This window comes from Clytia hemisphaerica, unplaced genomic scaffold, assembly GCF_902728285.1.
Source record: "Clytia hemisphaerica strain Z4C2 unplaced genomic scaffold, Clytia hemisphaerica genome assembly, whole genome shotgun sequence".
NCBI lineage: Eukaryota > Metazoa > Cnidaria > Hydrozoa > Leptothecata > Clytiidae > Clytia > Clytia hemisphaerica.
Window position 1 is genome coordinate 729,954 of NW_027104149.1, and position 26,397 is coordinate 756,350.

The 26,397-nt window shown below is 36.3% G+C and overlaps 2 protein-coding genes across 2 annotated transcripts; one reads left to right on the forward strand and one right to left on the reverse strand.

Annotated features, from left to right (window-relative positions):
• The first annotated feature begins 106 nt into the window (after positions 1-106).
• LOC136814021 (leucine-rich repeat-containing protein 69-like) lies at positions 107-17,445 on the forward strand. Its single transcript, XM_067070527.1, has 10 exons — positions 107-349; positions 691-817; positions 3,757-3,829; positions 4,449-4,565; positions 4,765-4,843; positions 7,862-7,933; positions 8,136-8,237; positions 8,985-9,028; positions 13,433-13,571; positions 17,132-17,445. Exons 1-10 carry the CDS (start codon positions 164-166, stop codon positions 17,243-17,245), a joined length of 1,053 nt encoding a protein of 350 aa, XP_066926628.1. The 5' UTR covers positions 107-163; the 3' UTR covers positions 17,246-17,445.
• A 2,725-nt stretch (positions 17,446-20,170) lies between these two features.
• LOC136814029 (uncharacterized) lies at positions 20,171-22,351 on the reverse strand. The gene has a single exon (XM_067070535.1). It carries the CDS (start codon positions 22,349-22,351, stop codon positions 20,171-20,173), a length of 2,181 nt encoding a protein of 726 aa, XP_066926636.1.
• Between the last annotated feature and the right edge of the window lie 4,046 nt (positions 22,352-26,397).

The following is a 26,397-nucleotide window of genomic DNA, read 5'->3' on the forward strand; positions in this document are numbered from 1 at the left end:
AATGCAACTGCATAAATTAATCATGGCTACGTGTATCATAAATTTCTTTCAGACTGTTTCTACGGGAAATCTTCTTGTCAGTGTGGCCACACTTTCGAACAATCGTGTAATTATTTTTACGATCAAAACATCAAAATCAAAACAAATCAAAACATAAACAAACATGGTGGATGCAGAAAATCGCATGCTTGTAGCAGCACTAAAAAGAAAGCCTCAAAATCTCAATTTCAGCAATAAAAATCTGTCCTATTTGCCTGAAAGCATTGGGAAAATCACATCGGTCAGATGCCTAGACTTGAAAAATAATCATTTAACAGAGCTTCCCGATGACTTGTCAAGTTTGGCAGAGGTAAGAGTGTTTTTTTATAATCCAATATTTTTTGAAATTTCCCAGATTTCAAAAGAGAGACAGCTAGCCGTCAGTTTTAATACACGATCACTGCCAGAAATTCTACCACTCAGTGTCTCAGTGTACTTTAATTTTACAAGCTTAAAGAAATAGTTTTCAAGAAAAAACTTATCATTGACATGAATGGTACTACACAGTCAACAGTGGTAAGAAAAATCCATACAGTAGCGTAGTAAAATAAAAAAATATATATAATAGACAAATTTTAAAAAACTATTACATACTCCCTGAAACTTTTCTTCAGCACTCTGTTGAAACTACTTCTTTTATTGTATTTTCAGCTCAAATTAATCAATTTGGGAAATAATAAATTCAAAGAAATTCCACATGTTCTGAGAGAATTCAAATGTTTGGAGACATTACATTTGTTTAATAATGAACTTCATGAATTATGCCCCAGTACTTTAGGTGAGAAACAGTAAGTACCAAGAGTTGGTCTAATGTTGCATACCACATTCTACTATTTTGGTCTTCCTCTGGGACCAATTTGCCAAAAAAGTAAATATTGCAACATGAATTTAATTTTGTGCACATATTGATGCTTTTTTGAATTGAACCATGACGGAGGCAATAAAATATGGAGATATCACTCCTACTATTTTATTGTATTGTATCATTGATAGCAAACTGTTGCTATATGTTGCTTTGGGAGGAAGCCATTAATTTTGCTTTCACTTATTGGGAATATAGAACTTTTTTCAAAGAGGCCACCCTTTCTATTTCTATTCGATAATTTACAGGAGGTTACAAAACCTATTCTCACAAATATTATCTAGAAAAGAATATAAATATAAGGTAAATAAATAGTGATAAAAAATATATGTATCCGGCTTAAAAGAATAAAAATTGCATAAGATTTATTTACTAAAAATAAATATAAAAACATCTTAAAAGGTATATAAAGCTTATTAGTGAGTAGAGAGATTCCAAATGATTTCAAGCTTTGAGTTCTAGATTTTGGGTAGGTGTTGACAAAAATAATCAAAATTAGATCCACAGATTTCTGCAGATTTAGGACTGAAGATAAGGGATAAAATTAGCATAAAATGGAGTCAATGGTTTACTAGAAATCTAAGTTCAGACCACTAATTTTATCAATAAAAACAACAGTATCTTCAATAGATGTTGCTTCTTTTGGAAGGCTGTTCCATAGTTGAACCACATTTGGGAAAAAAGACATTGTGTATGACTGGATTGAGCCCAGTAATTGTTTATATTTTACGTTTTTACAACGCTGTCTCGTGGGGAGGATTGATTTGTCTACGTGTTTTGAACCAGACATGATGTTGTGAAAAAGTTTGAGGCGATTGATTTTGCGACGATTTTCAAGTATATCCAAATTAGCATCTTTCAATAACGAAGTGGGTGAACATTCCCTGTCCCACCTATTGTAAATCCAACGGATGGATTTTCGTTGGACGCTTTCTAACTGCGATGTTATATTCAATTTCCCAGGTGAGTCCCATACTGAAGATGCATATTCTACTAGAGGTCTGATGTATGTCTTATAGCAAACGAGACGAGTTTCTGTGTCTGTCATTTGAAGATTCCTTTGAAGAAATATCCTGGTGGAATTTGCCTTAGCAGTGATGACTGAAACATGATGTTTCCAAGAGAGATTCTTGGAAATGGTTACTCCAAGGTATTTTGCTTTATCAACTGCCTTCAAGTTTTGACCATGGATTGTATAGGTGTGGTCAATAATTTTACGTTTGTTTGTTATGCGAAGTACATAGCATTTCCCCGGGTGGAACTCCATTGACCATTGCTTTTCCCACTCCACTAACTTGTCAAGGTCTGCTTGTAATGAATATGCATCATTTAGGCATTTGATTACTTTGAATAAGTAGGAATCGTCAGCAAACAAAGCAATATTTGAATCAACATGCAAGGGCATATCGTTTATATAAACAAGAAACAAGAGGGGACCAAGAACTGAGCCTTGAGGGACACCTGAAGTGACCGCTATCCGCTTTGACAGAGTTCCTCTTACAGCTACACATTGACTACGATTGTTCAGAAAATCCGCTATCCATTTAAGCAAGGTTCCATGGATGCCATAATGTTCAAGTTTCAATAAAAGTTTTCTGTGACAAACCTTGTCGAAGGCTTTACTAAAATCCAACAAAATGGAGTCTGTTTGTTCGCGATTGTTCAAAGATTGCGCCAGCGTATTTATGGTTTGAATTAGCTGCGTCTCGCATGATCGAAATTTTCTAAAGCCATGTTGTGTATCAGAAAGTGTGTGGTCCTGATCAAAATGAGTCATTATATTGCTGTGGATTATGTGCTCCATAAGCTTGCAAGTGATCGATGTTAGGCTGATTGGCCTATAGTTCTCAGCTTTTGATCGGTCTTTATTCCCGCCTTTGTAAATTGGAGTCACTAATGCATGTCGCCAGTCGTTTGGAATGGCTCCTTGTTCGAGTGATGCCGTGAAAAGTAAAACAAAGATGTCAGGTAAAATGTCTGCACATACATGGAGAATCCTTGCTGAGACATTGTCGGGACCACAAGCTTTCTTAGGATTGATATTCGATAGCAATTTATGGATGCCGTTTCTGGTGAAAACAATGTCTTTGATGTTCGATCCTTTAGGACCTTTGATTTCAGGTAATAAGCCGTCGTCTTTAGAGAAGACACTTGCAAACTGTTGATTTAATATTTCAGCTATGTCGTACCCTGTTGAATAATTATGTAGTCCAGCAGAAAAACAATGATAAAACCATGCATAATTATTACAATATGCATGATACAGTAATTATGCATGGCTCTATCATTGTTTTTATGGCTGGACTACATAATTATTCAAAAAAGGTCTATACTTGAATGTTCGCTGCTCAGGGAATCCTCGGCAAATTTTATTAGTTTTATGACTTCTTTGGCTAATACAGAAAAGTTGCTACTCCATCCAACTTTATTACCTCTATAATTGAACAAAGGTTTCAGTAGAAATTTGAGAAGAATGCAATATACTGCAAGGATTAAAAAAAATCATTGATTTTTTAAGTACATAAAATGTCTTGAGGTTTTACTCCGTATTTCTAGTATAGTATCCACATTATACTACAGTGTAAGGACTTTTGAGTTTTGTAAGTGTACTGTATATCATCATCTTAATAAAGCCTGATATTAGTACCTGATTTTTTTAGTACTTCCAACTTCCAACGGCTCATTAATTTCTCTTTAAAAACTTTCCTCTTCGCTCAGGGTCTTCACTATAATAGTCAGGTGAAATTGTAAGATTGTGTTTTGTTTATTTTGTGCTTAAATCTATGAAAAACATTTGTAAATAATTCTACTATATTAATTTTGCTAAAAAAATCCTCTCTTTTTCCATGTTTTAGGTCTACTGACTTGCTTAGTGTTACTGAACTTGAATCAAAACTATTTGGTAGAAATACCATGCACTATTAACAGGTTTGATTTTTTATTATATTTAAATACAAAACATACTGACACTACAATCATGGACAAAATATTTGAGACATAGGGGATCTTCCTGCGAAATTTCAAACACCACAAATGATTTTTGAGTGCGTTAAACTACAGTTGGAAAGTAGATTTTTAACTCTTAGTTTTAACATGAGACTTAGCACTTAGGACTATAGGATCTCAGGATTTAAAAGCTCAAATTTGCTCCAATAAGGCTTCGAATATAGCCTAGAAGCCACCGAACCCTTCCAGAGTCGAAATAATCAATGAAGAAAAGGGGAAGTGCTAAAATAGCAATTCTCGCCCGAACTTTAAATTCTGAAAAAACGTTAAAACTACACTAAAATCTCGATATATTTCGACCATGATTGTAGTGTAAAAGGACTCATAAAAGAAGTGTGAACTTAATTAGAGGATTACACTATGATTACATATAGTACAAAACTTTGTTGAAAAGATATATGGTGAAACAAAAGTAAGTCTTAAGAAAAAGTTTCTTCATTTAACCAAACGTAACAAAACATGCAATACATGTAAAATATTATAATCAATGACATAGACAGAACAATTTAAAGACTTTATTTTATATAAAATTCCTTTTTAGGCTGTCATATCTCCAACTTTTAAGTATAAATGGTAATCAGTTGTTACAAATACCTGAAGAAATATGTCATCTTTCTCAGCTTAAAGAGCTCAACATTAATGATAATTTCATCCAAAGGTAGGTTCGTGGATATTTTAATTTTCGTAGTACGAAATAGAAATGAAAACTGGTGAAAATTATTCTTAAATTCGCTATTTCTACTTGATATATTCTGCTTTCTAGGATTTTTCTGTTATATAGTTATGCTATAAGCAATGTCCCATTTATAAAGTGTAAAGTCGATTGTTTTTTGAAAATCGCAGGGTTTCTCTTTTAGTCTACCAAGGAAGATTGCATTCCTACGAAAATTGAAGATTCTACGAGCAAGAAGAAATAGGTTGACCGAGATTCCTGAGGTAAAATTAGCACTCCTTTAATTAGTCTTGGCTCAAAGTGTTTAAAGGAGTTTTGAATATGCCCCTGAAGATTTAAGTGGTTGAATTCGATATATTTGCCATGTCAAGTTAAATAAAAAGAACAACATTTGTTAAAATTGAAGCAGAAGCTTTTCGGTCTTATGCCATCATCAGTGCTATAGATAGTAAAATTAGAAATCAAAAAAGTTACAAATTTATCAGTCTAAAAACAATTAAAAGCTGTTAAAAAGTTAATAAAAGAAAGTCGTTAAAAATATCTATGTTACACCATTGCGAAATAAAATTAGCCGTTTTGAATCTAATTGGTCATTAAGAATGGGTCTCTTGAGGGCAATGAGAGCAGCCTCTAAGTTTTTGCGTAAACGTGTGTTCCCAGGTGCATTTAATATTACTTTCCATTGGAACTCATGGTCAGGGTGGTTTAATAGGTGTTTGGCTGGTTCAGAGTTATGTGCAATATTGTTATGCTCTGACCATCTAGTTTCCACATTGCGGTTTGTTTCACCAATGTAATTCATACCACACGAGCATATACCTTCATAAATCTTACATGCTGGGTGTGGGTTTTTGTCCTTAGGACTAAATAATTGCTTCACTTTCTTTGTAGACCATTTAACTGCGAAATCAATCTTATCATTGGTAAAAGATTTTAATTTGTATATAAATCGTTTAAATAATAATTCATTACTTTCACAGAAAGGAAGCTCAATAAGGACAAATTTCTTTTTCTCTTCAAACAGAAATTCGGGTATCAGACGATCATCACTCAATTTAGTTTCAAAATCTTTAATCACACTTTCAGTGAAACGTGGAGGAAAACCTGCATTTTTGAATTTATCTCTAATCACCTCCTTTTCATTTGTAAAATCGTTGCCAATACGATAGGATCTGTTCAAATCTCCATTTATCGCATTACGCTTATATCTCTTGGGTACTTTCGATGACCAATGTGTGGGTAATTTGTTTGGCTTTCTATGTACAGACGTTACTGCTTTCCCATCGATTAGAGTGATATTACTGTCTAGGAACTTGGTAGGTTGTATTTCAATTGTGAAACGAATGTTTTTGTGGTAGTTGTTCATGGCGTGGAAAAGATGATCTGGTTCTCTAATCTTTCTTCTCGTAATGATATCATCAACATAGCGTTTGTAGAGAGGTGGTTTGATAACTGGGACGATCTCTGTTTCGATCTTGGTTAGGTATATGTTGGCAAGAGTAACTGAGAGAGGTCCGCCCATGGTGCAACCATCTATCTGTTTGTAAAGGCGCGATTGAAAGATGAATGTACTATCTTTAGACAGTTTCAGTAATAGACGTTTCATTATCAGCTGTGTACAAATTATCGGGAGTTTTTTATGTACATAGATTTGATCTAAAATGTAGTCTATCGTGTCATCAATTGGAACGTTTGTGAATAGTGACTCAACATCGTATGAAACATATTCGTCATCTATTGTAAGGGGTGGTTGGTCTTGGATCATTTTGGGAAAATCCTGAGTGTTATTGATTATATATTCGTTACATGTATAAAGTGGTTTCAAGTATTTGGAAATCACTTGTGCGGCATTGTACCAACAGGTCCCTGTCTGTGCAATAATGGGCCTGAATTTCAAGGATTCGACGGTAACTTTAGAAATGTCATTAAACTTGTGTGTTTTAGCCGTACCATATAATTTAGCAGGCGTATGTGAAGTTGGCCACATATCTTTGTAGTGGTCATATTTTCGAAAATTGCGATACAGAAAGTCTTGAAAATGTTTCAAATCAACTAAAGTATTGTCTTCTTCAGACTTTTCATATACTTTTTTATCAATACCTTCATCAATCATAGTGTTCAGCTTATTAACATAATCAACCTTATCCATCACTACGACGCATGAATCTTTATCTCCCGGAATAATTACTATAGAATCATCCTCTTTTAGTCGTTTTAAGTTGAAGTAAGTAAAGTCTTTTGAGTTTTTAATGTTTTTGTCAAACATATCACAATATGCTCGTAAGAATTCATGAAGCTCCTCCTTTTGCTCATTCGACACATCTTTATCGATCGATTGCGCGAGTGTCTCAAGGTTTGCAGCTAGGTTCTTTCTCACGTGTTTATTTTTGTCAACGAAACTCTGATCCAAACCGTAGCTTAATTGTAAAAGTTCTTTCTCAGATAGATCCTTTGAAGATAAGTTGATAACAGGAATCCGATAGGGTTTGAGATGATTTTTGCTGTGAATACGGAGATTTGATAGTTTATTCAGTTTTGTTTTGAATGAGGAAGAACGTATACCTTTTGAAGCATGTAGGATTCTTCGTTGAAGGATTTTGAAGAGTAAAACTCCAGTAACAGATAGTAGGTCATTCGCTGCTTCACGGTGTTCGGTAATCACAGTTTTTAAGGTTTGAAAATGTTTTTTCGCGTTGGAGAGTAGAATGCTACGCTCAGCATTGTCTTTGTCATCACGATTCAAGAATTGGCCATTCACTTGAGCAAATTTCGGTGTTACATGTAGATTTAAACATTTCTTTACAAAACCAAAATTAGCTGATGTTTTATGTAACTTTACTGATAACCAATATAGCTTGTTGTATTTGTCGGCAATCCTTTTCGGTAGTTTAGTTGAATTCGATATATTTGCCATGTCAAGTTAAATAAAAAAAAAAAAAAAAAAAAAAAAAAAAAAAAACAACATGTGGGAACACACGTTTACGCAAAAACTTAGAGGCTGCTCTCATTGCCCTCAAGAGACCCATTCTTAATGACCAATTAGATTCAAAACGGCTAATTTTATTTCGCAATGGTGTAACATAGATATTTTTAACGACTTTCTTTTATTAACTTTTTAACAGCTTTTAATTGTTTTTAGACTGATAAATTTGTAACTTTTTTGATTTCTAATTTTACTATCTATAGCACTGATGATGGCATAAGACCGAAAAGCTTCTGCTTCAATTTTAACAAATGTTGTTCTTTTTATTTATATTTAAGTGGTGTTATCTGTTTTTTAGGAAATTTGTCAATGTGGATCTTTGGAGATTTTAGATGTTGCTTGTAATGCAATACAATCTTTTCCTGTTCAGGTATTTATCACATTGAAAATTATTAAATTACTTATAAGGAAATATTTACTAGGATAGATATTGTGAATGACTTCGCCACGAAAAGCAATCACATTACTTTCGCCTACCAAGTTATTTTCACTTTATACTTGCATTAAATTTTACTAACCTTCATCGAAAAATTTATACAGTAGACTTTATAATTCAAATACCTGTTGTCCAGATTTTCAATTTGAAGTTAGATGAATTACATTGTGAACAAAACCAGATGCTTCGAAACGAACCAGTACATTCTATACAAGAGGAAGAAGTCCTTTCTCTAAAGGTTTGTACCGACAACCTCAACACTTTAGAGCCCCCCCCCCAAGCGGTTTTCCTGATGACGTGATAGTGACCTTTTTCTTGCGTGATTACGTGATTTGGAAATTTTTTCTTCGTGATTGCGTGATCAGAGGTCAAAACGTGATCGTGCTTTGAAAGATTTTTTAGCCGTGATGCGTGATTTGGACTTTTTCAAAAGGATGCGTGATTGTCTAAATTTTTTGCTGATTTTCGTGATCGTGATTGAAGACGAAAATTACGTGATATCGTGATTAGACTTACCGCTGGGGGGGGCGTCACTTTACATTTTGATTTATGAGATTTTTAATTCAGGGCAGGGGCCAAATATGAAAATTAGAGAATACAATCGTAACGGTGCTTGCCCGTGCTTTCATAATACAGGGTGTCCTAAAAAAGTAGTGTGTCAGACCACTTTTTAAGTAGAATACTGTAAGTTTCATAGTTAAAATGTTTAAAGAACTTTAAACAATAACATAATAAAAAGACACAAAGATTTGATTTTGTGAATGTCTATAACAACAAAGATCGTCTTATATCAAGTGATTAAAACTTGTGATACACACAATTTGTTTCTATTGTTGAATACAGTGCTGTTATTCAGGACACCCTGTATAGGCTCGTATTCAGTTAAATGACTTAGAATTGCCAGCTAATCCTACTGTTCAAGATTGACCAAAAATATTTCAAAAATATTTCTTATAACAAAATTTTCTTGTATTTGATACTTCAGGAGATCGTAGCAAGGTTCATTTTAAAAGCAACTAAACAGTGCAGGTAAAATTGAATTAATTGCCATGATTGTTGTTTTTAAAATGTCTAATCTGGACGACTGAGCTTTATATCAAATCTGAGGACTCTCAATTCAGGTTCATAAACTAGTGGAGTTATTAGAAAAGAGATATCTCCAACGAAGCTATAGCAATGCAGATCTTACAAATTTGTCTTGCCTCAAACGGCGCTACATCACAAATATGTGACAAAAAGTAGATCTAGGGCTCTCGATACATGAACCCCTTTTTTCCGTTAAACTCCGATCAAAGATGTTGGTTAAAATTATAATTATAAAATTATAAGTGGTACATTGTTTTAAATACAGAGTGTCCCGAAAAAAAAGTCATGTGTCAGATCACGACTACAGAAGTAAAAAGATCTTTGTAGGAGTGTATGTCTAGTTTCTCTTAACGCAAAACAATAATTAACACTTAAGTGGTTTTAGTGAAACAGAAACGCAATAAACATAATCAATAAGTCAATTGTGTAATAAACTCTTTTTATGAACGTCTTTTTCAAACAAATAAAACAAATCAAACAAATAAAAAGAAACACCACAATTCCAAATTTGAGTCTAACTTGTTCTTATAGATCAAAAAACAACAAAAGGGTGTGGTGGTGGAAAGAAAATCCTCCTCAATTAAATGGGGGTGAGCCACCACACCTATACACGCAACAACGAATGAAGTGACGACAATCGACATTCAAGCTGAGTGGTCAATCCAAGAGGCTGTACTCCTCGCGAATCCAATTGGATTACCGGATACGGTGGGATTTGGCAATCAACACTCGTAGCACCCCATAGCCTCACAAGCATGGTTGCTAAAAAGCTTATGAAGAACATTTGCTTCATTTCGCAGAATGTACGTGGAATAAAATCTGCCTCGAGACTCGAAGAGTTGTTCAACTCGCTATCATTACGTAAAAATGTTTGGGGTATGTGTCTTCAGGAAACATGGAGATTCGGACATGAGACTCTTGACTGTGACAAGTTCAAACTAATAACAAACGGACTTGAAAAAACAAACGATGCGTGTAATCGTGGCTCGCAATGAGTCGGCGTTGTATTAAACCACGAAGGAATATCCGCATGGAAAGCAGCAGGATACGAAAAGCATATCGATTATGGTGCTCGAATTATTGCTATAAGACTCTGTGTTAAAGACAAACACAAAAGAGACGTTTGTTTATTTCTTGTATCAGCGTACGGTCCTGTCGGTAATGCACCAGACCAAGAGTGGGATGACTATCTTGAAAAATTCTCAAATTGTATCAATAAGAGACGCAACGGCGATATTCTGATCATTGGGTCGGACTGCAATACAAGCGTCGGTTGTGCTTCAGATAATGATAATGGTCCACTCGGAAAGTACGGCTTGAGTCACATAAACAATGCTGGTTTACGTTTTCTCACTCATCTTGCCATACACGAACTTAAAGTGAGTACAACATGTTTTACAAAGAGACTCTATGCAACCTGGACACACCCAAGGAGTAAAAACAAACACCAAATTGATCATTTCCTAGTAAACGCTGAAATGTTTCATCGTATTGTTGACGCAGGTACGTGTAAACAAGTGATTGACAGTGATCATGGTGCAATCATGATCAGACTTCGTATTATGAAACGTTTGAAAAAGAAAACTACCCCTCGAAATCGCTTAATAAATCTTGATTACACTGTTTTAAATGACAGAACTGTTATGTTACAACTTTTGCGAACATGTGAAGCTGAACACTCCAAATACAATAACCCATACAGAGATTATCAAATCTGTATCCTCAGCTTGTCATTCGATTATACCAACAAACCCAGAGCACAGCCAGGCTGGTTTGAAGCAAATAAAGAAACTTTGATCCCGTTGATAAGCAATCGTAATGAAGCAATGCAAAGAGTGCTACGAAGGAGGACGAGAAATAGCAGTGAGAAATTGAAACATGCACGAAAGAAGCTGAAACGTGAAGTCAAAAATTGCTAAAAACAAGTGGATAGAGTTCCATTGCAATAACATTAATGACTTTGGTACCAAGAAAGCTTGGGAATCTATTAAAATACTTAGAGGTTCTCTGGCAAAAATTCGTCCATCTGTACAAAAACAAATGAAAAAACCAGATGGCTCTACATGTCAAACACCCGAGGAAAACGACACCGTTTTGTATAACCACTTCAAGAATCTTTTTGATCAAGAAGGCACGTACTATCCCACAGTGCTGGACGAAATTTCCCAACACCCTGTCCACAAAGAATATGACCACCCTCCGACAGATGAAGAAATCCAAAAAGCTACGTCCCAACCCCTAAAAGCTACTCGTATCATCTTACGACAGATCATTATAAACTTTTGGAATACAGAAATTGTTCCTGATGAATGGAACATCGGTCGACTGATTGCACTCCCAAAGAAAGGTGACTTATCACTACCCAAAAACTATCGTGGGATAATGTTGTTAGAAATTACATACAAAATCATTGCTAACATTTTACACGCCCGATTGCTTCCGATAGAAGAGCAACTAGATCATGAGCAACAATGCGGCTTCCGACCAAAACGTGGCTGCATTGACGCTGTCTTCACAATCAAATCCGCAATTAAGAAAAGGAGTGAGCATGGACTGGAATCGTGGGTGTTATTTCTTGACTTAGTCAAAGCGTTTGACAGAGTGCCCAGAAAATTGTTATGGGGCATTTTACTGAAGTACGGTGTGCCACCTAAACTTGTGAACCTCCTAACTGCTTTACACAAGACATTTGCTGTCAAAATCGACAACAACTTCATCACTGATCCCATCAACAATAGTATCGGTGTTAAACAAGGGGATGTCCTAGGCCCCATGCTCTTCACGTTCTTCATCACAGCAACCATCAGTAGTTGGAGAATAAAATGTTCTGCCACTCCTTGTGTATTCATGACAAAAAATGATGCTCAAATGACAGGTAGATCGTTCAAAGCACGTGGAGAACCAATTTCGTTGCTTGATTCAGAATATGCAGATGATACTGCAATCGTATTCGATAATCGTCATGATGCTGTTGTTGAGACGCAATCACTAGTTCACCACTTTTCTCGCTTTGGTACAGAAATCCACACCGGAGTAACAGAGCCTCGTCAAAGCTCAAAAACTGAATTGCTCTTCTGTGCCAAGGCACCTTCTCTTTACGAATTGCGAGAAGATTACGATAAAGCTGATTTCTCTGACATCATTTTAACCAATAACCGAAACATCCCAATCGTTAACCAGTTCACATATTTAGGAAGTATCATTTCAACAAATGGTACAGATGACCTCGAGATTGAAACACGTATTCGTAAAGCGGGAAATGCGTTCGGCGCACTGAGAAAATCGATTTTCAGCTCCTGTAGTGTCACAAAGGGAAAAGTTTATTCTTCTTTTGTTTTACCCATACTCTTGTATGGTGCTGAATGTTAGTGTGTTACAGAAAAGTTATTTAAGTTATTATCGAGATTTCATCATCAATGTGTTCGTGTTATGTGCCACACCAATCGCTTTCGGGCTTGGCAGGAAAGGCTTACGTTGTTATCTATGTTCGAAAAGTTATCTTTGAAATCGATTGATTTGTATGTTGCAAAAAGCAATTACAATGGGCTGGGCATGTAATGCGTATTTTTGGGAAAGGTTACCGAGAAAAATGATATCTTGTTGGGTTCGATCTAAAAGGCCCAGAGGTTGTCCAAAGTTTACATATGGTAGATCTATTTCTAAATGTTTGAAAAAAGCTGGTATTGATAAATGTAATTAGTATGCGATTGCCTCTGATAGACTGAGATGGTGGAAGTTGATTAACAATATTTCGTATCGTAGATTTTTATTTTGATAGCAGTTATTTATTCTTTAGTTATTTATTTTCATTATTTATTTTTATAGTTTATGTAGTATATTGTGCAGTGATCTCTGACTTAGGTTAGAGCCTATTCCCATTTTTTGGGAAGGTGTATGTCTTGTCTTGTCTTGTCTTTTTCAAACAAAGACATATTAACGATCACATTTTATTAAGATACGCAAAGACTTATTTTTTACTTGTAGTCGTGTTTTGAAACATGACTTTTCTCCGGGACACCTTACATCTAAAAAAACTTTTAAAGGTCTCAAAATGTATCAGTACGGCTTAAATCCATACAGCTATACGTTAAGCACTGCACTTGTTTCTTACCAAATAGTTTCTATTTGGACTTGATGCAAAGGGTATGGAACTAGTATAGCAGCCTATGTATCTTTTGATAACCGACATAAAATAGCTCAATCGGCGGTCAAAGTTGTATTGACGCTTATAATGAGAGCTGACATAATCTTTATTTTAAACCTAAGAGTTTCATGGCGTCTCCAATCTTCAGTGAAATGATGCTTATAAAAAACATTATCTTATGGCCGTTTATCATCATCTTTTAGTACATCAAAACTTGGTAAACAATTGAAAATGTTTCCAGAGATTCAGCAGATGTTTAGTGAAGGTTCGGAATGTGCTATCTGTCACACACCTTTCTTGAACGTCTGGTTGGAATGTGTACGTTTCGTAGACACTAAAAAGGTTAGTTTTCTTTCTTTAAGTCACACCACGTCACGTCTCGACCATTACCCGCCTCGCTTTGGAACAATTACACTACAGTACCACTCTTGATATAACTTAAGGGCTCTGACGGAAAATTGATTTTAGTACTTGAACATAAAAGTTATGTTTTAGGTTCTTTAACACTTAACAAAGAATTGCCTTTTTAAATTGCTTTTTAATCAAATCCCTTAATAGTAATAAAGAATTTAATTAAAAAAATGACGTTATGAACTTTAAAAAGACGTTAATGATATGTTTCATCACCTTCTTTTATAAAAAGTGCTAAGTTTTAATGGGTAATTAACCTTTTTGTTTCGAAGTTTTTTCAAACTGTCCGCAAAGAATTGAACTGTTTTAGATTTTTCGGAAAAATTTTCTAAATTAGTGCATCAAAAGTTATGGCTGTTTTTCTATGAAAAATTTGGATGGAAAATTGGTCAAAAAGCACTATTTTCAAGATTTTGAAGCAAATAAGCTTTTAGAAAAATTTTCCGAAAAAATAATTTTAGTTCGGTAAAAGATACCATCTACCGCAAAAAATGTTTTTTCTTCGCCGAAACTAAGCTCTTCAAAGTTGAAATACTCTTCTTCGCAAAAGTCTTCATTTTCTTCTTCATCAAATTTTTTCATTGTGATAATTGGCCTAACAGAATATATAAAACATGCCACAGTTTTGAATCTGTTAAATGACGCGCCTTACGCGCCCACGCGCCCACGCGCCCAATACACAGGAAAAAATTTTCGATTTCCAAGGTTGGAAATTTCAAGTTTTCTTAGTTGGAAAAAAGATAAAATCCAATGGAAAATCCAACCTGGAAATGTGGGACATTCTCCAAGGTCGGAAATTTAGCATTTTCCATGGCTTGGAATTTTCAAAGATGCAGGTTGAAGAAAGCCAAAATCCAAATTTAACAAGGTTGGAATTTTTTAAAATTCAGTTGGAAAAAAAGCCAAAATCCAAATTTAACAAGGTTGGAATTTTCAAAAATCCAGGTGGAAAAAAGCCGAAATCCAAACCAAACAAGGTTGGAATTTTCGAAAATCTAGGTTGAAAAAAGCCAAAATCCAAATTTTACAGGGATGGAATTTTCGAAAATCTAGGTTGAAAAAAGCCAAAATCCAAATTTAACAAGGTTGGAATTTTTCAAAATTCAGTTGGAAAAAAGCCAAAATCCAAGCTAAACAAGGTTGGAATTTTCGAAAATCTAGGTTGAAAAAAGCCAAAATCCAAGCTAAAAAAGGTTAAGCCAAAATCCAAAAAATGATGGCAGAGATGTGGAAAAAGAGATCTTAAACAAGGTTTTTGTTTTTGTGAACAGTCACTCGCTAGCCTAGGTCGATGGCTCCCGGTCAATCTCTCGTTATTGTTCGCACAGATACGTGGTTGATCTTAGATCATTCACACAGCTCAGCAGGGCACCATTTGAAACTATGACACAAGTACCCTATGTGCTTCACTGTGCGAACTCACTGCGGTTGACCGAGACCGCTTCGAAGGGACGCCTCACCTGACGGAAACTTACAGCTTGACTGCTCACATTATAGCCTAATATCTAGGTTAGCTATACATCAAAACAGTTTTGAGCGAAAAATCGCTTGTGGTTTTCTCAAAGGACATGCAGAAGCAGCCACCGACCTAAAATTTGCAAATATCTGTTCTGATTTGCCAGCTGGAAGGATTTCCACGAAATTAAGAACAGTTCCTCGTTTTCCAGGGGAGAAATTTTTACTTCAGAACAGTTATATTTTTCCAGCTAGGAGGTAAAAAAACTTTCAGAACAGATACGAAATTACCAGGCGATTGATTTTACGCGAGTTAACTGTTCTTATCTACCAGGGCTGACAAAATCTTATAAGAACAGATCGCTAAATTCCAGCTTGACATTGAAGGACTTTTAAGAACAGAAACTTAATTTCCAGCTAACAGTTCAACAGATCCACAATTTCCAGATGTTTTGTAGAACAGATGGAGAATTTTCAGCTGCCACTCCAGGCAACCACATTCAGGACTTTTTTGAAATTCCCTCAGAACAGATAGGAAATTCTTAGACACCTTATTTATAAATATAAGATATCAAACTATTTTTTTCATAAGAACAGATCATATTTTTCCAGCTGGTCCCAATCTTCAGTAGAACAGATCATATTTTTCCATCTGGTCCAAATCTTCAGTAGAACAGACCATATTTTTCCAGCTGGTCCCAATCTTCAGTAGAACAGACCACTTTTTTCCAGCAGACTATTTTCTTTAGTTCGCTAAGAACAGACCGCCATATCCAGCTGAAACGTGCCTTCAGAACAGATATTTTGAAGTCCCCCTTCGGTGGATGCTTTCGGACATGCGCAGAAAATGGTTACAAAAACACAATTTCCACATGGATTTTTAACGTTTTCCAAACTGTTTGGAGAAACACAAATTTCCAACCCAAAAAGTCTAGTTTTCCAAGAAAGAGTCTCTTATCTCAATTTCACAAAAGTGTAATTTCCACAAGGATTTTTAACGTTTTCCAAACTGTTTGGAGAAACACAAATTTCCAACCCAAAAAGTCTAGTTTTCCAATCGAAAGAGTTTCAATTTCACAAAAGTGTGATTTCCACATGGATTTTTAACGCTTTCCAAACTGTTTGGGAGAAACACAAATTTCCTACCCAAAAAGTCTAGTTTTTCAACCCGAGGTATCAAATTTACAAAAACATGTATTTTCACATTGATTTTTGACCTTTTTTTCAATTCCCAAACTGTTTGGAAAATAAAAATTTCCCATACCCAAAAAGTCATGTTTTCCAACCAGCCTTGGAAAATTGTCATTTCTACATGGTTTTTTTTCACTTGATTTTTCAAGGGCATTGGTTTATTCTACAAAACCTATGGGTAATTTACGTTTTCCAATTCAGCTTAAGGTAATCGCTAAAATTTCCAACCTTCAATTAAAAAACCAAATTTTCCAACCCAAAAATATTGAATTTCCAACCTTGGAAATCGAAAATTTTTTCCTGTGATATTTAGGCGATTTATTTTGCAATTTTGCTCCGCCCAAAATTACTTCCCTTAACACTTAACACTTAAGGTAGTGTACATTCGATATTATCTGTTTTGAAAAACGTGACATTTTTTTACAAGGCTAGAACGATGATTTATTTTAGGAACCCCTGAGGATAGAATCTCAAATCGAATCTCGGTGCTGTTAGGCCAGCCCCAAGTGGTGCCTAATTTTGTGCCTTATTAAACAATTTATGCTATAGTAAAGAGGTTTTTCATTTTTTGTCAAGTTACATAACTTCAGACATAATAGAAACAAACGTTCGAATCTATAGAGGCTATCCCTTATGCAAATCGAACGTTTGCTTCCATAATGGCGGAAGTTATTTACCAAAGTGAGCTTTTCCAGAAAAAAATTGAATATAGGGGATGGTGGATATAACATTTTTTAGAAATTTACCCCCGGACATTGTGACTTTTGCCCCCCCCCCCGGACATTTTCTGAAAGAGCCCAATATGAAAAACTTCTCGTCTTATCCTTACTTAAATCTTCTTCCAGCTTATGAAGACGAAAAATAATGCCGGTGTTTTGCCCATCCGTGGATTATTATGCTCATATAAATGTTTCAATAGTGTTGGTCATGATTTCTTTGGCATCGCTCAAGCAGTGTGACCATTGAGAAAAGCTTTTCCCCGAAGGGAAAGTATCATTTTAAATGGATATTCTATCAAACCACTTGGGTTCTAGCTTTGTTTGTTTTGGACATTCTCGAATTGTAAATAATATTTTGTTAATATATTTTTGATAATTCATTCATTGTTAATTTTCTAATTTGAAATCAATATTTTCTAATGAAATATTTATTATTCGGTGAAAATTTTGCGTTCATTCCATGATTTAAAAAATAATTCTAATAATTTAGGGTTGTGTAAATGCGTTCTTATGAGAATGTCCAAAAATATTTTGAAGTACCAGACGTCATAGCAAGTGATTCGCCAGAAAACAAATAAGGGTAAATATTATTTTTCGGAAATTATGAAATGAAAGTGAAACTCTCCAAGAAACAACATAAAATTTCCCCTTATTTGATAAGGTATTCGATAAAGGTTTTGAAACCTTAGGGTGTTCTTACTTTTTGGGTAAAGCTATCAGTATTTACGGATAATTTTTGGTGATTTTTTAAAAGAAATTTTTCTGGCGCAACTTTTCTTAGAATGTTTTTTTAAGAGTTTTTAGCCTTGAATCATTATGAATGTTCTTATGAACTTTGTTCTTATAGCAAAGACGTGTCATAATAGCACGTATCGGTGTTATTTCATGTATCTTTAGCCTCAAGTTACATCAAATTTGTGGTTTTAGTATTCAGGATTTTGAAAACCTCAAATCTTGGATTTCATGTATTGAAATGAATTCTTCCTATCAGGGGATATCACGTAATTTCCATAATGGTATCTTTATTTTAAACTCAAAAGTGAAGGTTTCTTTTCATGTAGAAAAGAACAGTTCTCTAGAATAACACACAATCTTAAAATAAGTTTGTTGGTCGGAGGTGATGTTGATGACAAAATTGAGAATACACAAAAGTCAGTTTAATGGTATATTAACGCAGTAACTATTTCTTACATCGTCGCTAAAATCAGTAAGGTATTCAATCTCGAAATAGTATCTTTTGAGATTGAGGCTAACCCCTTTTCATACAAAGAAAGAAGGTGGTACTACGTTTCCAACCATTGATCTTAACGGTACAATATCTCTGTTATCATTGAAATTTATTGATCGAAGCAAGGATTTTGATGCAAAGGAATGAATATGACTTTGGAGAATTCATTTTTCTTCACCAAAAGGATTATTCTTCAGAATCGCAACACCAGTAACCTTCACCAAGACCAGTACAAACCAATAACACCATTGAACCAAAGAAGACTTTTGACATCACCTGTTGAAGATAGCCATGATCGATTGTCCTGTTGTAAATGCAACCAACATTCTAATAATTCAAACAAAACCTTCTTAAAGAAGAATGAGAGCAACGAAAATAAATATGTCAAAGCTCGAACTTCGGCAAAGCAACCAATCAACAGTGCTGTTACTATGAACATTTTAAGTGATTTAGTCACCGAGAGTTCACTACACCTATCCGAAAAGGATGGTAGCATGCTACCAATTAAGTATATTTGGACAGTAACAAATTGAAATGTATTATATGAACTTAAGAACTATGTATAAGAACTCTACCTTGTTGCTATCAAAATTGTGTTATTGGGTTGGTAAAGTTCCCCTTTGAAGATTTGAGAGTTTAGAAGCACATTTTGACAGACTTGACCCTTAAGGTGGGAGTCACATGAAGTTTTGAGATTTGGTGAAAAAATTATCGATTTCGAGATTTTGCGCGTTTTATGACCCTATACCCTTTCTGAACACACTCTGAAAATTTTAAGGTCGTAGCATTTAAATTTCCTGAGATATAAGGTTTTTTCTAGACTCTGTGTAACAGACGGGTGTTCACCAATTTTGGCAAGCTCTTTGCAATCTTTCAAAGAATGATTCAAAACTAAAATAGAAATACAAAGAAAAATAACTAACTTGAACAAAAACAAAAGTGTGAAATTGACACGCCTACTTGTGGAAAATCTAAGTTCTAGCGATAATGTATAGTATATACAAAAGAAAAAAACTCATGTTGAAAGAAAATTGAATGCCTGAGTTTAAGTATAAGTGAAAATCTAAGTTGAAAATGTAAGTTGAAAATGTAAGTTGAAGTATAAATTGAAAGTATAAGTTGAAAGAAAAATGTAAAAATATATAAGTTCTATTTACCAGCATGCCAGGAAATTGATATTGTGATGGTCCTGAACACAAAAGAGCTTGAGCTTGAAGTTGAACAAAGTTTGATTGATTAGAAGTGCTATCAACCTAGCTTAAGAGCTAACTAACTTGAATGATGTAGCCATCTTGAATTGATTTGAAAATTGAGTTTGAGAGATGTTAACTCCTCAAAAGCTAGTTGACAACTGATGACAAAAAACAAAGTGCTGGTTTTGTATCAAAAAGCAAAGTGGACAAAAATTATAAAAAACTAAGTTGATATGTAATAAATTATGAATAAATAAATTATTTTTTGTGTATAAATTATATAAATTATTTTAAAATTGAATTGTGTGTAAAATGCAGAACAAACCAAAGGACAAAGACCAGAACAAAGTGGACATGCAAAGAAAACTTACAAAATGTGTCTAGACCCTTAGGAAAGCTCTGTCCACATGTGGCAAAAACAGAAAGACACTGAAAAACACAGAAAACTTAAATATGTATATTTTTTGTAAATTTTGAATAAGAATAAGATAAAAGCATTTCAACCAGACCAAAACATAATAAATGAAATTTTGCATTTCATGAATTTCTTTAGTTTACACTGCCCGGCCGGCATATGCAAAATTTCAATTGCTCAAGTTATCAATATCACTTATAATCAATTCATGAAATAAAGGCAATTCATCCACAGGGTGTATCATAACCAAGCCACGCACTGCACGAAAGGTGGTACGATTGACATTTTCGGTGTGGTTACGATATTCGACTTGGCACCTTCGAATACGATCATCCTTGCTTGTTTCGACGCTTTTGATCTTTCCATATTGATATGTGTTGCATAACTGGCTTTCCCTGCTTTAGGAAAAGTACAATATCACCAACTTTCAAATTAAATGTGTTATCAAACCATTTTGGCTGATGCATAAGCTTTGGCAGATGAACGGTTAGCCATACTTCAAACCAGGCATTGAATAGCTCCTCATTTTGTTTGAGAAACTTGTCGGGTTTTGAGGTGATATTGACAGGAAATGATGGACTCCTGTTATTGTTACGACCTAACAGAAGTCGGTTTGGAGTTAAGATGTCGGAGACTTCAAACTCTGAATGTCCATAGAGGGCCAGTGGTGCGTCGTTGATGGTGTTTGACAGCTGGCTGGCGACGGTTTCCCATTGAAGCACGGAGGAGAAACGATACTTGTCAAAGTTGATGTTGAGTGATTTCTTGATTTCCTGGATTTTCCGCTCCACCTTGCCATGCATGTGATGACCGGATACAGGACAGGTTTGAAAATCGACAAGAACATCTTGAAACAGGCGGTTTTGGATATCCCGAAAGGAAAGTTTAAGCGTTCCGCATCCCTTGACTAGTTGACTTCCTTCGTCAGGTAGTAGGTACTTGGGATATCCAACTTCGCTGGCAAATCGTGTAAATGATAAGATGAATGCTGGCGTACTATAATCATCCATGATCTTGATCTTTGTAGCGGATGTTGTTGTGCAGCAAAAGATTACCATCCATATTTTGATTGTGGTACGTTTGTGGAAGTTTGAGTATGAAGTAAATGGTCCACACAAATCCACTTGTGTTGAATAGAATGGAGGGGCGATGTTCAAATTGTGGTCTGATATCGGTCCCATTTCCACATTGATTGTTTTCTTTGCGATGTATCTGCATCTTTCACAGCGTCTTCGGACGAGCTTGACAAGATCACGACCATCAATGATATAGGATATTTGAAGGACATAACGGAGAACAGTTTCAACTCCAGCATGTTTGGCAACTGGATGGTTCCAATGGACATGATCGACAATGCTGTAGGCAATCGGTGAGTGTCTGTCGACCAGTGGGACGAAGAATGATGATGCGGTGAGGTCAAGCATTATGTTGGTGAGCTTTCCAGTTGCTGTCACATTGTTTGTAGGTAGAATTCTGCCAGTGTAATGTAAGATTCCATCCTTCATTGTTGAGATTCGTTCATACTTCTTTTTCAATGAGAACGATTGTACTTCCTCTGTTGCTTTAGTGAAGAAGTATTGAAAAGTTGATTTTTCACATGGTTGAAGAGCGATACGTGACAATCTTTTCTTGCGACATGCAAAGTTTGATACAAATTGAAATATCGCGCTCATGATTGCCAATGATTTTGTCCAACCATACTTCATTGGGTTCACAAGGTACTCTGAGAAGTCGAACCGTTGATTTATGGATGAAAAGTGGATGGATGGAGGTATAGTGATTGGATCAACAATTGGGAGAATCTGTTCTTTCTTTGCAGCTTTGAGTTCTTCATTTGTGAGTTTGACTTGATCGACAGATTTCACGGGGAAGGTATCCTCAGGATCATGCATCCAATCAAACCCGTTGAACCAAGTTGAATTTGATGATACATCAGAAATGGTTGTACCTCTCCTAGTTCCAATGTCTGCGATCATATTTTCGGTCGAGACAAACTTCCATGATGCTAGTTCAGTGAATCGGTGGACTTCAGTAACACGACTGCGGACCCATGGCTTTAGTTGCTTCTCAACACCATTGATCCAGAACAAGGCAATTTGGCTGTCTGTCAGTTTCAAGCTTGATTTGAGTTTTGATCCAAAGGCTCTTCTAACGACTTCTCCAGTGTGTGCGTTGAGAGTTGCTGCAAAGAGTTCACCTCTTGGTTGAGTAGTTCCATCTGGGATGAGTCTTGAGCGTGCGAAAACAAGTTGGCATGAAAACTTCCCACACTTTCTCTTGAAACGTGCGTAGATTGCAACACATGCGATGTTTTTAGAAGCGTCTGCTGTATCGATTGAGTTGATCTCTAAATTGATGGCATCCTCTGGTACGATTGCACGTCTGTATTTTATTTGGGAGATTTCTTCCATCATTTTGAAATGTGAGTCCCATATTTGTCGAAGATTGTCTGGGATACGATCGTCCCATCCAATGCCAAGATCAACAAGGTGATGTAGATCAAGCTTCATTGCGGCTGTCAGTGGTGTGATTTTCCCAGATATGTCATAGAGTTCAGCTACTTTTGAGACACATTGTCTGCGAGTGAGGTTAAGTGGTACATCATTGATTTTGACAGGTTTTCTTGCCTCTGACTTTCTTGGCAAAGTTTAGCTCGCTGACATCTAATGACACAACATCTTCTTCCGGATACCACTTCATTCCAGCGACACCAATGCTTTCACCATCTGATGTCAGGTCTGGCTTTGGTTTTTGGTGGGAGAATGTTATTCCTTTGAGTGAGAGAAACCTCCACGATTGACCACGATCTCAAGTTCATCAGCACGTTGAGTGGCAAGCTCCATTGACTTCTCACCGGATAGACAGTCGTCAACATAGATATCCTTCATGACGATTTTAGCAACTTCTGGGTAGTCTTCAGAGGACAGTCGTCCGGTTTCCCTCAGGGCTCGCTCTGATTGATTACCTGATGACTTCACACCATAGATCAATGTCTTTATGACTTTCTCTTTTGGGATTTTGGTTTTGTCAAGTTGTTCCTCCCAGATATATCGTTGTAGGCACCAATGATGTTCACGAAGACGAACTGAATTATACATCTTCCTAATGTCAGTGTGGAAGGCTGTATGATGTAGCGACCATCGTATAAGAATTTCAACTAGTCGGTTCATGTTGTTGGTTCCCTTCGCAAGGATGTCGTTCAGACTGTATCCTGAATCAGTGGGTTGCGATGCATCAAAAACGATTCTGCAGGGCGTGGATAGAGAGTTTGGCTTCCACACAGCTCTCCAGGGGATGAAGTTGACTACTTTGGTGTTGGATAGCATCTGTTGTTGTTGTGGTGTTAAGTTCTCCACGTAATCAACGTAGCCCATTGATTGTAACTTGGCTTCTGATGTGATGACATCCTTCTTGTCTGATGGTTCCTTGTCCAACTTCCTCAGTTGTTGGAAGTATACCTTCAGTGCCTTGTGTTTGTTGTTGACAAGTTTTGTCTCAGGGTTGTGGAGTAGTGGCAGGCTTGCGTGTGAGATACGATTCTTTAACTCAACTGAAACAGATTGATTGATTAAGTGTTGCTCCACTTCTTCTTTCAGGCTGATGGATTCGATTGATTCGCTTATCTTGCACTCTTTACAGTCTCTGCAGTGAACACATCGATATGTGATTTGACTTCCGGCATTCTCAGCTTCTTCAAAGACTTTGCTGTTTCTGGTGACGAGTGCTGTTGGGTGTTGGTCGTCAAACTCCAGCATGAGGTTTTGTTGGTGATCCTTTTCAACTTTGACGTGAATTAGGTCAACTTCTGGAAGAGTAGTCAGTTGATGGCTTGATAGTTTACGATGAGTTGCAAGGAATGTATTCATTTGGTTGACTGCAATGTGATGCTGGTTGATGATGTTGAAGGCACGATGAGGGCCTCCTACAACGCCACGGCTGCCATCGCTGTTATTGAACAAGGATTGGAATATTGTCAAGCCGGTTGTCAGTTGGAACACTTCCTTTGGATGATATCGATGATACTTGATACCTAGCATGATATCTACTTCCCCACCAACGGATGATGGGAGTGATGGTAGGTCATCTGGGTTGCCTCCAGTCTTCTGAAATGCTGAGATGATATCCTCCTCCACTTGTTTGAGCTCATACGTGGGGAAGGTTGACGTGATCTTTGGAAGACAAAGTCCTTTTAATTGTGCATCATAACCGTTGTGTAGTGGGATGTTGATGTTGACTTTGTAGGATCCAGAACTGTAGGTTTGAACGTTACCAACACCTCCAATTGGGATGTCACCACTATACTCTACCTTGGCTCTCTCACCAAGACGTTTGACAGCATTCTCCGAAATGACCATGTCACTACAGCCAGAATCGAAGAATATGGTAAATAGCTGGCCATCAACAATAACTGTTTGTAGGATGTAGATTGCATCATTGTCGTCGTCATTGTCAGTACTGTCAACATCTGATGGTTGTGTAGTCTTACGTCTTGAGTTGTAGGACTGAGTGTCGATATGAAATACCAGTTTGATGTCTTTGGAGAATTGTTGAAGTCTCGTTTGTCGTAGGATGCATCTTTCTTTGAAGTTCTGAAGGACTTGGTGGCATTCAGGCGTTGAGGCATGGTCTTGGCAGACGAGAACATGCTTCTTGACGTCGAAGTTGTCGTGAGATGGGTGTGGACAGGTGAACTCGCGTTGACACCGTCCCTCCTGGTGTTTTCCTTTTGATTGTTGAGCGCCTGGAAACAGACACTGTGTGCAGTAACCCTTTTGGCGTAGGGTGTTGAATCGTTGGGATGGCTTCATTTGGACGAATTCTGGACATGAGAAATATTGTAATAACTTTGAGTTATTGGGTCCATTTGTCTGGATGTGTCCTGTTGCACCACAGATGAAACACTTTGTTTGGATGATCGGATTTTTGTAGTCTGTATGGTGTGAACTTCTACCACCTCCTGATGGTCCTTGTTTGCCATTCCCTGGTGTTTGTTTACCAGTATCGCTTGTTGGTTGAGAACAGTGTAACAGTTTGAGTTGTTGGATTGAGAGCTCTGTTTCGAGGAATTTGATAAACTCCTCCCATACATCTGGCTGATTGAGTGTTTTTCCTTCAAGAAAGGAAAACCATTTGGTTTGACGTGCATCATCCATCAACTGATAGATGTCTTCAAGTGTTTTCCCATAAAAGAGAAAATTTTCAATTTGATGTTTTCGAGACAAGTTCATTGCATCACGCATAAAGTTAAGCATGCTACTGATTGTTTCAATTTGCTTCTCAGGATCACGATTACGCCATAGGCGGGTTGCCTTGTTTAATGTAGAAAGTTTCTTTGATAGAAGAAGTTTCGGATCACCATATGACGACTTTAGTCTACGCCATATTTCATCAATGTCATCAACTCCTTTAACAAGGGTAAGGGCTGGGCCTTCAAGATAGTTGTTCTTAATCAAATCAGGAAGGTGAGCAGTTGGTGTTGATTTAGCATGCAACTTGTCGAAATCAGTTTTAAATGAATAAAAGTCTGAAGATGAGTCATACCCTTTAAACTTGCTTAGTTTAATGTTCAGTTTGGATGATTGAAATTTTTGTTCTTTGGCAATCTCCTGATGTTTGAGTGTTGCTTCAAGGTTTGTAACATACATGGATTTCGAAACAACTAGTGCATCATATGAAGTAGTGACAGTTTTGATCTCATCATTTGGAAAGTTATGTTGACTTAGAAGGATTTTCTCCATCTGTTTCGAAAGATTGTTCATACTCTGTTGATTAGCAGAAATGTTGCGTTCAGCTAGAATAAGTTCGTCATAATTAAATTCAGCTGGTTTCTTGTCGAAGACTGCCTTGAGCGTTTTGATGGTTCCCTTAACCTCCTTCATTAGGAAGTCAGAGACAAGTTTGTTTTGATGAGCATCTTGTATTGGTTTATCGATAGGGCGTACTGATTGGCGACGACTATGGATGCGCTGGATAATTTCTCTTGTGTTAGTAATTGCATCATTAAAAACTTTAAGGAATGTTTTTTCATATACATCCTCATCTGTGATCACCTTTGAAAGTTCACTGTGGATTATCTTCAATCGATTACGCATTTTCATTAGATTCTGAAGCACATCTTCAAGTTCATTAAATGACATAAATTCAATATCGTAATCCATACCGAAGTCAGCAATGTCACTGCAAAGGACGTTATGTTCAACGGAAAGTTGCTTGATATCGTGATCCATTGTTGATTCAGTTTGTTCTTGGAGTGATAAAGTTTGAATGAGTTTTGAAAGGTTGGCGTCAGTTGAGGATGTGTCACTCTGATCACTCTCATAAAGGCTTTCGTACAAATTGAAAGTAGTTTGAAGTGATGACTTCTCAAGGTTGGTTTCACTATCACTTGATGTAGGGCTTGTTGATACAGTTGGTTGATTGGGTGGTAATCGTTGACCACTATTAGCAAATGATTTGTAATTGATTGGTTTGGTCGCAGCTTCACGTTTGCTACGGCGCATGAAGANCAGTTACATCAAAATGCCTCGAAAATGTCAATATGAAAATTGCGTAATCA

What these genes read in the sequence shown, in the direction of transcription:
- LOC136814029 (XM_067070535.1), bottom strand. Translation starts at nt 22,351, where the DNA reads ATGAAGCTTGATCTACATCACCTTGTTGATCTTGGCATTGGATGGGAC.
- LOC136814021 (XM_067070527.1), top strand. Translation starts at nt 164, where the DNA reads ATGGTGGATGCAGAAAATCGCATGCTTGTAGCAGCACTAAAAAGAAAG. An exon ending in ATTATGCCCCAGTACTTTAG is followed by an intron (nt 818 to 3,756) that starts GTGAGAAACAGT and finishes TCCATGTTTTAG; the next exon opens with GTCTACTGACTTGCTTAGTG. An exon ending in GGTTGACCGAGATTCCTGAG is followed by an intron (nt 4,844 to 7,861) that starts GTAAAATTAGCA and finishes TCTGTTTTTTAG; the next exon opens with GAAATTTGTCAATGTGGATC.